Source organism: Macrotis lagotis, chromosome 1, assembly GCF_037893015.1.
Source record: "Macrotis lagotis isolate mMagLag1 chromosome 1, bilby.v1.9.chrom.fasta, whole genome shotgun sequence".
NCBI lineage: Eukaryota > Metazoa > Chordata > Mammalia > Peramelemorphia > Peramelidae > Macrotis > Macrotis lagotis.
In genome coordinates, this window is record NC_133658.1 from 480,101,059 (window position 1) to 480,113,722 (window position 12,664).

Genomic DNA, 12,664 nt, shown 5'->3' on the forward strand with positions numbered 1-12,664 from the left:
TCCACTGCGCCACCTAGTTGCCCCCATGGCCTTTATTCCCATGTAAGATGAGTGAAAAAACTTAGTTTCCCTGAATCATTGTTGAAATTTTCATTCTTTTTTGGACTTGTTCACAACATATTTTTGCAATTTTGAAAGCTTATTTTATTTGAAAAATAATTTTTTAAGTCTTAGAGACATTTTAAGTGAACACATTTTATCTTGTCTTTGATATTCATAACAGTTCATGAGAAAACCCAACAGAGCATTTGCCGTGATTGCCTTATCATGGAAAGCATGCAAGGTGACATCATCTGTTGGAAAGGTAGAAAGGTGGCAGGGATTTTCTGTATAACTGTTCTCTTTTCCTTGTCCACAAAATGACATTTGCCCAGTATTCCAGTGGCAGCTTGGTAATTTGCATAGAACATTCTACCAGAAGTTAGGAAGACTCATCTTTCTGAGTTCAAATCAACCTCAGGCATTTATTAGCTGTGAGGCTCTGGGTAAGTTTCTTCACTATATTTGCCTCAGTTTCTTCATCTACAAAAGAACTGGAGAAGGAAATGGCAAGCCATTCCTATCTATGTCTTTGCCAAGAAAACCTCATTTGAGGTCATGAAGAGTTGGACATGTCTAAAATGACTGAAAAACAACCAGTGAATGAATTTTATTTACATTTGAATTTTTTAGATAATTGATAGAGTTGCTGTGGAAATGCCAGGAAGAAAGCAAATAGTTAAATTCTGTCCTTTTCTGTAGTAAACTGCATTGTGATCTATGCTGACCTTGTGAAAAGTAGATTATAGAAAAATTATGTTACCTCCATGGGAAAAGTCTCTGAGAAAGTGCCTCCCTCTACTAAACCTTGAATTGATAACAGCCATTTGTATATCCTGTGTTCTTCCAGCTAGTTAGGAATCTTCTGGGAGGAACCTACAAAGACTGAGGGTAGAGGCAGAAACCCAACATGATAATAAACTGTTAGAATTTTGTTATCCAAAATGAGCCTTTGTTACCCCTGAACATTCTAACAGAATACTTTATAATATGCTTGTGCCAAATCCTGCTCCTTTCTCAGCACAGAGGCCATCCCCTATAATCCTAGCTTTTTACCCTACTAGTTGCTTATTTGCTTGGGATAGAGCCCACCTATAATAACCTTGCATCTGTGAAATTCTTTCACCATTCGAACTCTAGCTCATCACCCCAAACTCTGTCAATATTTCTTTCCTTTATCTACCCAGACTTCTCTAACTTTAACCATATTTCATTGAACCCTATAATAGTAAAACTGGATGGGATCCAATGAGATAATATTTGCAAAGTATTTAACTTATGATAGATATTTAATAAATACTTATTCCAAACCTTGGATAGGGCCATAGAGGCCAATATCCTCATTTTTTATGTGGGAAAAATGAGTTAATGAGTCAATAGACTGATCATGTACTACTTGCCATTTCTATAACCCAGTGACCCCAGTTAGTTTCTTTTTTTTAAATCATCTTTTATTAGGGACAATTTGGTATTTTTCATTTGTGAAAATCATGATTTCTGACTAGGTTTCTAATTAATTATTTCTTTCTCCCAGATTAACCAAAACTTTTCGTAATCTGTGTTTTCAGACCCTTAGGTGATACGTGAAATGAGTTGGGGAAAATTAACAGATTCCTTTTCACAAACCTCTAAATAAAATTGAGCATTTCCTTCAATTATTTGAAAATATTCTAAGGAAGAGTCCATAGGCTTCATCATTGCCACAGTGGTATATGATACAAGACTTTATCAGACTGCCAAAAGGGGATCCAAAAACAAAATTGAGGACTGATTCTGTTGATCTCATTGAAGTCTAGTTTCTGTACTTCCTTAACTTGTGACTATCTGATAGAAAGGAAGTGGATGACTTTATCACAGAATCAACACAAACATGTTCATGTAGCAGGATGACTCTTCTTCCTCATTCAGGACTTGATTTTGTGGTGAACTCAGGAGGAAAAGCTGCTGAGCTACAGTCATAAAGTGGATATTTTCTTAAAAGATATACCACACCCTAACTAAAAAACCCAATTCCTTCTTTGCAGTACCACCTTCCCCCTGCTCAGAGTGCTAATTTTTAAATATATTTGTATCCGGTTTTGCATTTCTAGTAGATGTGATCTGCATGTTGCAGTAGGAAAATATATGAAAGTTATGGATATAATTATTGGCAGATGAATTTTCATTTTAGAACCAGTGCTTGGATAGGGAGAAGCAAATGTTTTTGCAATAAAATTATATTAATAATATTTTATTTATATTTTTATATAATAATAATTATATTAATAATATTTCACACTATTTGCTTCAGTTTCCTCATCTGAAAAAGGAGCTGGAGAAGGAAATGGCAATTATATTCATAATGTTTGTTGAGCTTCCACATGTTGATTACATTTAATATAAAAATGGACATTTGGTAATTTTTTTCCTTCATCTTTCTACTTTTTTCCATTGATGACTAGTGCTTACAAAAGCTTATTTTGTATATTTCTCTCAATATTAACTGCAGTTACTTACAGAAGTTTCCATTTAGTGCTGTAAGGGATATTTCTCCAGTCCAATGCCCTTCCCTCATTTTAACAATCAGATACTGAGGCTCAGAAAAGATAAGAGACTTGCTCTGGGTCCTATAGCAATGCTAAATTATGAGTTTATCTAAATCCAGTGCCCTTTATACCATAACCATCTTTTTTTTAAAATGTTATTTATTATCTGGCCTCAAAAACTTAATAATTGCCTTGCTGTGTGACCTTGGGCAGGCAATTTAACTCCATTGCCTTAAATAAATAAATAAAAAATTTTAAATCAATTAAATTCTATTTATTTAAAGCAATGGGATTAAATGACTTGCCCAAAGTTATAAGCTAAGCAATTATTAAGTGTCTGAGGTTGCATTTGAACTCAGGTCCTGACTCCAGGGCTGGTGCTCTATCCATTGCATCTTTTTTTTTTTTAAAGTCTATCTTACGTTGGGAACTATTTTAAATAGTGTTAAAGGATAATTAAATCTGAAGGATCTGGGGACTGGATTACTTTCATGTATTAGTATAATGAGTTCCTAGAGAAATTGTGTGCTTTTTTAAAAAAAAATTCATTTTGAACTTTAAATAGTGATTTTTTTTTCAATTACAGGTAAAGATAGTTTTCAGTATTTTTTTTATAAGATTTTTAGTTTCAAATTTTCTCCCTCCTCTTCCCCAGGATGACTGACAGTCTAATATAGTTTGTACTTTTGCAATCATGTTAAGCATATTTCCACATTAGTCATGTTGTGAAAGAAGAAATAGAACAGAAGGAAAACACCATGAAAAACCAAGGTGAAAAAAAGTGAAACTATAGTATGCTTTGTATTGCATTCAGATTCATTAGTTCTTTCTCTGAATGTGGTTAGCAGTTTCTATTACAAGTCCTTTGAGATTGTCTTAGATCATTCCATTGCTAGGAAGAACTGAGTCTCAGTTCAACAGTGTTGCTGTTACTGTGTACAGTGTTCCCCTGGTTCTGCTCACTTCACTGTATAATTCATGTAAGTCTTTCCAGGTTTTTCTGAAATCTGAGAAGTCTCATCATGTCTTATAGCACAATAGTATTCTATTACATTCATATATCAACACTTGTTCAGCCATTCCCAATCGATGGTCATTCCTTCAATTTCCAATTCTTTGCCATCACAAAAAGAGCTGCTCTTATTTTTGTTTTTATACATATAGGTTCTATCCTTTTTTTTCCCCCAGCCCTTTGGGAATCTAGATTCAGTAGTGGTATTGCAGGATCAAAGGGTTTTATTGCCCATTGGACGATTTGGGCTTTGCTCCCCATAATGATTGGATCAGGTCATAACTCCACTGACAGTGAATTAGTGACCCAGTAATTGTGCTTTTTGAAAGCATAGTAGAAAACATTTTTTTAAATGGTATAGTATAGAGTGTGGGATAAAATGAGAGGATATGTTATCTAGTGACTTACTTTTTTTTTTTTTTTTTTTTTGCAAGGCAATGGGGTTAAAGTGATTTGCCCAAGGTCATACAGCTAGGTAATTATTGAGTGTCTGAGGCCGGATTTGAACTCAGGTACCCCTGACTCCAACCTAGTTGCCCTAGTGACTTACTTTTGGTTTTGTCTCAAAACTTCTCTAACTGAAGGAAACTGGTTTATGTGGGCTTTTTGTGAAAAACTAGAGCTGATGTATGGATGGGCACACTCCGTTTTAAACTTTGGGAGTTGGGGGAGTATGCTTGTTATTCGTTGAGTAACTGACAAGCTTCATTAGTGAACTTAAAATATGACTTACTGCATGTTATCCAGTTGCATGCTACCTGTTTAGAAGAAATACATCTGATGGCTAAAATAAGGAAAGCTTCCATTGACAGTATTTGCTGAAACACGAAATTGGCTACCTTTGTCATTTGTTGCCCTAGCAAGATGGTTAAGGAAATTGTCCGTACTTCAGAAGAGCATCCACTTGGTGAGGTTAAAATACTTAAGGGAAAATTACCCCTATGAGATTGCATAGATGTGGAGGATGTAAAAATAGAAAGTTTGTGGCTTTTACCACTAACCAGTTTTTAATTCACCCCAAGGTTTTTCAAGCCTTAGGTTGTTGGGCTGTGGTTTCATCTTGTAAGCTTTGTGGTTTTAAGAACACTCTGCCCACCTGGCCCCCCACAAGTTAATTTTGGTCCGAATTTTTTTTACATGCAATATGTGATTTACATGCAGCATCAGAATATGCTGAGTTATCACTGGAGGTTTATACCATGTTCATGAAGTGTTAGGTGGTTCCTGGGAGGGGAGATTTGATTTCTTGACTATTCTGATGTTCCAAGGAGGTATTTTGTTTTTTTTGACAAAATCATTTTCCATTTATAGCTGTAGTTTCTCCTTTTAAAATATCTTGGAGTCAGCAGATCTGGGGGTAAGGGAGTCCATGCAGTTATTTTTTTTCCTATGTCCTCCCACTTTTGTCCTTCTTGTTAATAAACATTTATAAATTGTCACCTTGCACCTCTACTCTACTCCTTTAGTATACAAAGAGTGCAATATTTGAAGCTGGGAGGCCACTGTTCAAATCCCAGCTCTGATTGTAAGATCCCAGATCAAGACCTCGAAAGGAATCTTAGAGCTCATCTTATCTAACCATCCTCATTTTACAGATGAGGAAACAGGACTAGAGAGGTTCAGTGATTTGCCCAGAATTATACAATAGTGGCATTCAGCCTCAGGTCCTCTGACTGTAAATCCAGGGCTCTTTCCATTTACCAGAGGACCTCCTGGTATTCCTATGGGACTCTGGGCAGGTTAATTTACCTCTCTGAACCTCATTTTCTTGTGTTGGAAAATAATCATTGTATTATTTCACCCATCTTCACGGGATTCTTTTGTGATAATTAAATGAACTTGGGGATTTAGGTGGTGCCCATGGAGTAGACCTGAAGTCAGGTTGATACATCTTCCTGAGTTCAAACAAGACCTCAGATACTTACTAACTGGGCGGCCCTGGGCAAGTCACTTCACCTATTTGCTTTAGTTTCTTCATCTGAAAAAGGAGATAGAGAAGGAAATGGCAAACAACCCCAAGTGAAGTCATGAAAAGTCAGACATCACTGAAACAAATGAACAACAATAGCATACCACATGCCAATCACTGTGTGCTAAGTGAGTTAGAAATATTATTTCATAATTTAATCGATTTAAATGTTGAACTGCTAGTGGAAATTTACTTGTAAGTTTGCAAGTAATTGGGGCTTAATCAGGACAATGAGATTTTACCAGTATTTAGCTTTACATTGAGGTGCTCAAGTTTTAATAAAGTAGTATAAAATAGGAGGAAAAAAAGAAATACTATTTCATTTGCTCCTTAAAACACCCCTATGAGGGTAGATGCTGTTATTATTTCCATATTACACTTGAGGAAACTGAGTCATATAGAGGTTAAGTGAATTGTCCAGGGTCACAGCTTGGAAATGCCTGAGGCTGGATCTTATCTTGAAATCTTCCTGATTTCAGCCTTGGTATTCATTAGCTGCCAATATGCTAGGTATGACATTGTTATTATTACTATTATTGCTAACTGTTCTAAAGGCATATGTAAGGAATGTTGAGTGTATAAAATGTCCCACAGTCATTTTTATTAATGCACAGACAGAATGAGAAAGTTGCCATTATACATAGGATTTTTTGAGGCTATCATCTTTATCAAGATCAAAAAATTTTCTTACAGACATTGAAGAAAGATGACTTTGTGGATACCTGTCCGTAGAGTTTACAATCTCCGATGAGTCACATGACTGGAGTTAATAGATATTGTGCTTATGGGTGCCATAACAAAAAATATAATGGCATGGTGTTTTGGTCATCTATAAGTCAAATATGGAAGTTAGGATGAGGAGATTGTTATTGTTTGTCCTTCATACTGAAAGAGGACCATGACATCAGAGGTGTGATGCTATGATTTGCAAGTAAGGGAGGGCTGTACAAAGCCACCATTCTCAGTTTCTCCTCTAGAGCCCTCTGGGTCCAGGGGCCAGATATGAATCCAGAAGAAGGTTAAAAAGTTTGTACCCTTGAGTCATCCAGTTGGAGTCATCTGATTGGTAGTAAATGATCGATAACCTGAGTTCAGGCTGGTCCAGAAGTCAGGAAGATCTGAGTTCAAATGTGTCCTGAGATATTTTACTAGCTGTTTGTCCCTGGCAAGTCAATTATTTGACTGAGTTTCTCACCTGTAAAATGGAGAAGAAAATGGCAAACTATTTCCTAACCTCAGTTCTCAAATTGTTCACTTTGGGATTAGGAGTTCATGACAAAGGAATAGTGATATTCGTTCCTCCCAAGATATTAAATAGGAATTTGAGATGTGTGTTTGTTTGTTTGTTTGTTTCTATCTATCTTTATATGAAGCACATTAGGCTTAATTTTTACCATTTTGTTCTATTTTTTCCTTCATTATCCCTTTATTCTAGGGTTATTAAACATAATTGCACCAGTTTTCTTTTTAAGGGCACTTATGCCTAGAGATATATTTCAAATTCTAAGGTGTTTGATGGCTAAATGAATTTAGGAGATGCTTAGCCAGAGCCAATGGAGCAAATTTTGAGGGATTATGAAGTTTATCTACCTTCTTGGGGGTTGTCACTTTCTTAAACTCCCCTTGGTTTCTCTGGACTTGTTCTTTTCCTGGAGCCCTACCCCACGGAGCCATTCATGTCTAAGTCCTGATCTGCACCAGCCCTCCTTGTCTTTCCCAGTCCTTTTGCCTACTGAGAATGCCTTACATTTGTTAGATCCTTATTCTCTTCATTCCAGATGAGCCATCTCCCTTGGGCTCTGTATTTGTGCCTATGAATATGGGATGTCAGAATTTGTGAGAGCCCACAAGAGTATCTCCTAGGGGAAAAGATAGTCACATTAACATATTTTTATAGTAATTTTTCAAAGCATTTTCTCATATACAATTTTATCTTGATTCTCAATAACTTTTTGGACAAATGTTTTTACTATTGAAGAAGCAAGAAACATCAAGAAGTTTAATATGCACATACATGGATTTGGATTGGAATTCTACACTCCTTATCTCTTGACTCTGATGTCTTCTACTTTGCTTAGTGAAAAGATGGAAAGCACTGTATAAGCTTGAAATGATTTCTGAATCTAGTCTAAAATACTTCCATCTTCATTGAGTAGTATTTGAACTCAATTGATATAGATTTCCATATCATTAGTTTCTTTTTTCTTTAAAAAAAATTTTTTTTAAATTTATTGAAGGCAATGGGGTTAGGTGACTTACCGAAGGTCACATAGCTGGGTAATTTATTAAGCCTCTGAGGTCAGATTTTAACTCAGGTCCTTCTGACTCCAGGGCTGGTGCTCTATCCACTGCACCACCTAGCTGCCCCACTATGTCATTAGAATTTTATTAACTGGATGATATCTGTATACATATATTTTATAGTATACTTATATTTCATAATTTATGTTTGTGTGTATACCTATAAATATATGTATACTTATTTCATGCATTATTTGTAGTGATTGATATATGTATATAACCATGTATACATATGCATAATATACATTTTTATATTTATCAGAGCTACTGGCCCTGAAAGCTAGGTTATCTTCTCTCATTAAAGAACTGCAGCTCTGAGTTTATATTAAATTTTGCATTCAATTCTGGCTTCTCTAAAGATAGCTCCAGGTTGTTCCTGGTGTCTCTTAATCACTGTGTCCTAACCCTAGAATAGAACTGCTCCTGTCTACTCCAGATGGACCATCTAAATTGGGCTGTTTATAGCAGGAATTTTGGGACAGTCACTTAAACAGAGCTTAATTTTGGCTCATGGCTAGAGTACTGCAAAAAGGGACCATATTAAATTTTTGTTGTTTACCAGTCAATCTGCTAAGCTCTGGAGAGAGAAAAAAAGGGCAAAAATAGATTCTGCCCTGTTTTGGAATTTGTAATTAAAATAAAAATGTAAGCTACATACAGAATAGATAAGAGGTCATCTCAGAGATGTGTGGGACAAGCACAGGTCTTCTGAGCCAAGTCTTGGAGGAAACTAGGTAGACCAGGGGATGGAAGAGAGGAGGTAGAACTTTCCAGCTGTAAGAGTTCCATAAATGCTCATTAATAAACACTTAAACGTGATGCAGTTGCCTGGAATTCCAATTATGTTGTCCCTCCTGGGCAGCCTAGAACTGAGAAGACATGAGTTCAGTCTCTGATGTAGTCTTACAGTGTGACCCTGTCCAAGTCACCTTGGCATGCATTGAAGAGCTCTTTAAGGCTAAGGGCTTCAGAGAAGGTTCTGACTCATTTTGGTAGAAGGAATTCCCTTATCCAAAGATTTTCCTATACCAGTGAAATCACAGACCTAGAAATCTAGAAGGAAACATACATCTTTGAAAATGGTTGATGGAGGAGTTTAGTTTGTTTTATGATACATATACATATATATTTGTTGCGAGATTTTGTTTTTTTCTTTTTTCCTGGAGGAAGGAGAGAAAATAAATCCTTATAAATTAACTCAAAAATTTAAATTAAAAAATCAATGAAGGTTGTAGAGAACAAACAGTAAGTCAGTTTTCACCTCACAAGGTAGAGAGGTAAAGAGTAGACCTACTATTACAGAATGTTGAATGCATTGTAAGAAGTGGTTGCTATGTTGGGTTTCATAGTTGTCACAGTGGGGGGGGGTGTTCAGTGCTAGAGGGGTGTTGAAATGTCTGACAGAACAAGACAATGACAATGGACATTAGTGGAATTTATTTAAATAGATAGTAAATGTGTCACTTTGTGTAAGACTATGTTTAGTAGGGAATTTGAGGCATCTGTAATGTCTTGGTAGATTGTCCAAATGCTACAGGAAGAGCAGTACAGACTTCAGTGGGAGTTAGAGGAAGGAAGATGACATACTCATTGATTATCAGGAAATTTGCAACTTGTTGCTTAAAGATAGATCTCCCTCTACTTTTGTTCTGGCTTGGTATCTCTAATGTTCCCACTTCCTCCACATTTTACCTCAGGAAGGGAGGGAGCCTGGCATAGAAGAAAAGAGGAAAAAGAAAGGGTAGATCTTATTAATGGCCTATGAGACAGTTTGAAAAACATTCCCTGTGCTTAAGAATCCTATTTCATTTTCTTGGCTGCTTGATAGGGTCAAGATGACTGCCCAGGTGACTCTGGAAGATGCTCTGTCCAATGTGGACCTCCTGGAGGAATTGCCACTTCCAGACCAGCAGCCTTGTATTGAACCCCCACCATCCTCTTTGCTTTATCAGGTAAGTAACTTTTAGAAATGCTATTGCACTTGAACTTTTAATATATAAGGGGCTCCATGCACTGAATTTGGAAACAAAATTCTGGTTCTGTAGTAGCTTTACTACTTACCATCTCTGAGCCTCAGATTTCTCATCTGTAAAATGAGGATAATCTTGTCCTACCTGAAATATTATTATGATGCTTTATATATAGTAATGGCAATTAATGATAGCAGTAATTTACTTTTAAATAAATCTACCATTTCCCTCCTTTTAAAGCCCGACTTTTTTTCTTCTTAGCCAAATTTCAACACTAACTTTGAAGACAGAAATGCATTTGTCACAGGCATTGCAAGATACATCGAACAAGCAACAGTCCATTCTAGCATGGTAATTTATTTGTCTTTGTTTATTTACTGTTTGCAATAGAAAATCTAAATGATGAATAGTAGATTTTTGAAAATTGCCCTCTAAGGAACTTCCCTTCTTTTTCAGGTATCCTGTTGATAGGTGATAGAGAAAAGGGATTTAAAGATAAGTGGTATTATTTTCACCAAGAAGAAAAATATTAATAGTTGGAAAAAATAAGCTTATATAATTAATTCTATCATTTATTTTATTCCTAACTCCTTTTCACATCTGCATTTTTGAAAAGCAACAACAAAAAATATATCGAGTAAAACATTTGTGATTCTTTTGGAAATTCATCTCCTGTATTATTGAAAAGCTACAGCAGAAAGTATGTCACCTGGAGGCTATGTCATACCATTTAATAATCTAGTAGTGTCTTCATTTTCATCTCACTGAATCAGAGTGCTCAAGCCAAGAATTCAAAGACTTTTTAAAATTTTAATTAATTTATTTTTCATCCATATGCACATGTTTGTTTAAGCTAGAAAATTTCCTTCCACCCTCCCTTCCCACCCGTCTTTCCCTCAGTGGCAAACAGTCAGGTTAGCATTGTATATACATATTCTTTTTTTTTTTTTTTAAGATTTTTCAAGGCAATGGGGTTAAAGTGGCTTGCCCAAGGCCACGGCTAGTTAATTATTAAGTGTCTGAGGTCAGATTTGAACCCAGGTACTCCTGACTCCAAGGCTGGTGCTCTATTCACTGTGCCACCTAGCCGCCCCTGTATATATACATATTTTTGATGAGCGTGTTTACAGATTAGACATTTTCAGTATGAGGATTTAGGATTAAGGGAAAGAGATACATAAGAGATAATTTTCATAAACTGTTCATTAGATTTATTAGTTTATTAGATTCTGAAGGGGTTTTTTTTGTTTTTTTTCTTCCTCTGGATGCTGATAACATTGTTCATAGTTGGTCTTAGCTGAAATCAAAGATTGAAAGGGGGAGACTGAATGTGTAGTTTCTCTATAGAATTTGAGATCAAAGAAAATAAATCAGTTCAATTTAATTTGTTTTACAATATCATTGTAACCGCACTGTTACAGTATTTGCTGTACACATGTCTGTATGTATTTTTAACCTACCAGGCCATTTTGACCAGTGTGTCAGATTATGACATACAGAAATGATAATTCATTTGAACTTCTCCAGTCATTGAAACCACTTCAGAGCAGTTTGTTTCAATTCAGTTAAATAAAAGGATAGACTCATATGTCCACTTTAGTTTTTTTTAATTACCTATCCTTCATTTTGCAATTTCTTGCCAAAGCATTCCTTTGTATTCTTGTGTCTTAATTGTAGAATGAGATGTTGGAGGAAGGTCAGGAATATGCCATCATGCTTTACACGTGGAGAAGCTGTTCCAGGGCCATTCCTCAGGTAAAGAGATTTAAAATGTTGTCATGGTTACTATAGACTTCATTCATATCTCTCTCAGGCTCAAACCAAGGGGTCGACTGAAGCAGTACTCCCCTTTCCTTCTCCTATCTCTTCTCTGGTTGATTCTGTGGAGCCAGAGGGTTTCAAAGATGTATATCAGGGATGAATTGGATGACTTTTGTCTGAGGATCATTGTAGTTATGTGTCAAAAAGTTAGTAGACAGAGTTGGACTCTGATTGTTGATCAGTACTCATGAAGCTGTCTACCATGACAGAGAGAAGGATGGAGCCCCACTGGGGGAGGGAAGACTCTCCTTCAAGAAGGTTAGCATTTTTTAAATTAAAATTTTGTATTTTCAAAATCTTACTTTTCTCTTTCTTCCACTCCACCCTCCTCCAGTCCCAGGGGGAAATAAAGCAAATCAAAACTCATTAAAATATGCATTGTTAAGCAAAGCAAAGTCCTTCTTTGGTCATGTTCAAAAATGTTTTTCATATTCTGTCACCTCTGTAAGGAGATAGCAAGTTCCATGCAGAATCCTGGTTAGACTCTGAGCTCGTTTAGCTTATATGGATTAATTTTTCCTTTCTTTATGCTCATTCCTTAATCATAGAACCTGCCACAAAGCGGGAACTTCATCAATAATTGTTGAGTGACTTCTTTGTTCAGAGTTATTAAATTTTTCAAAGCTGTATTTGCATTATGACTGTTGTTCTTCTCACTTCACTTCCTATCAGTTCAAATAGATCTTTCCAGGTTTCTCTGAAATCAAAGAAAATTAAATTCTAAATAGAGGGAAAACATGTGTATAAATAGACAATAGAAGATACATACAGAATAGATGAAAGGCAACCTCAAAGGAAGACACTAATGGTGAGGGGAACCAGAAGCTGGTACTTGAGCCAAATTTTAAGAAATGGTAGTGAAGAAAAAGGGGAACCAGATAGATGGGAGATGTACTGTCTTGTGTGAGGAATAGCACATAGGCTAGTGTGGTTGGACCCTAGAGAGTATGGAGGGGAGTAATATCTAAGAAGACCAGAAAGAGCAGAGGAATGAACATACCCTCCAAATATTAAAGTATTCTGGGGG

General features: G+C 36.0%; 1 protein-coding gene across 2 annotated transcripts in view; it reads left to right on the forward strand.

Annotated features, from left to right (window-relative positions):
• Window positions 1-12,664, forward strand: part of CYFIP1 (cytoplasmic FMR1 interacting protein 1) — a 164,276-nt gene that overhangs the window by 47,171 nt on the left and 104,441 nt on the right. For both annotated transcript variants that reach the window (XM_074213710.1, XM_074213709.1), the window contains exons 2-4: window positions 9,675-9,798; window positions 10,078-10,167; window positions 11,494-11,571. In XM_074213710.1, the coding sequence (XP_074069811.1) occupies window positions 9,682-9,798; window positions 10,078-10,167; window positions 11,494-11,571 (285 nt within the window). In that variant the 5' untranslated portion in view covers window positions 9,675-9,681. The remainder of the gene's footprint in view (window positions 1-9,674; window positions 9,799-10,077; window positions 10,168-11,493; window positions 11,572-12,664) is intronic.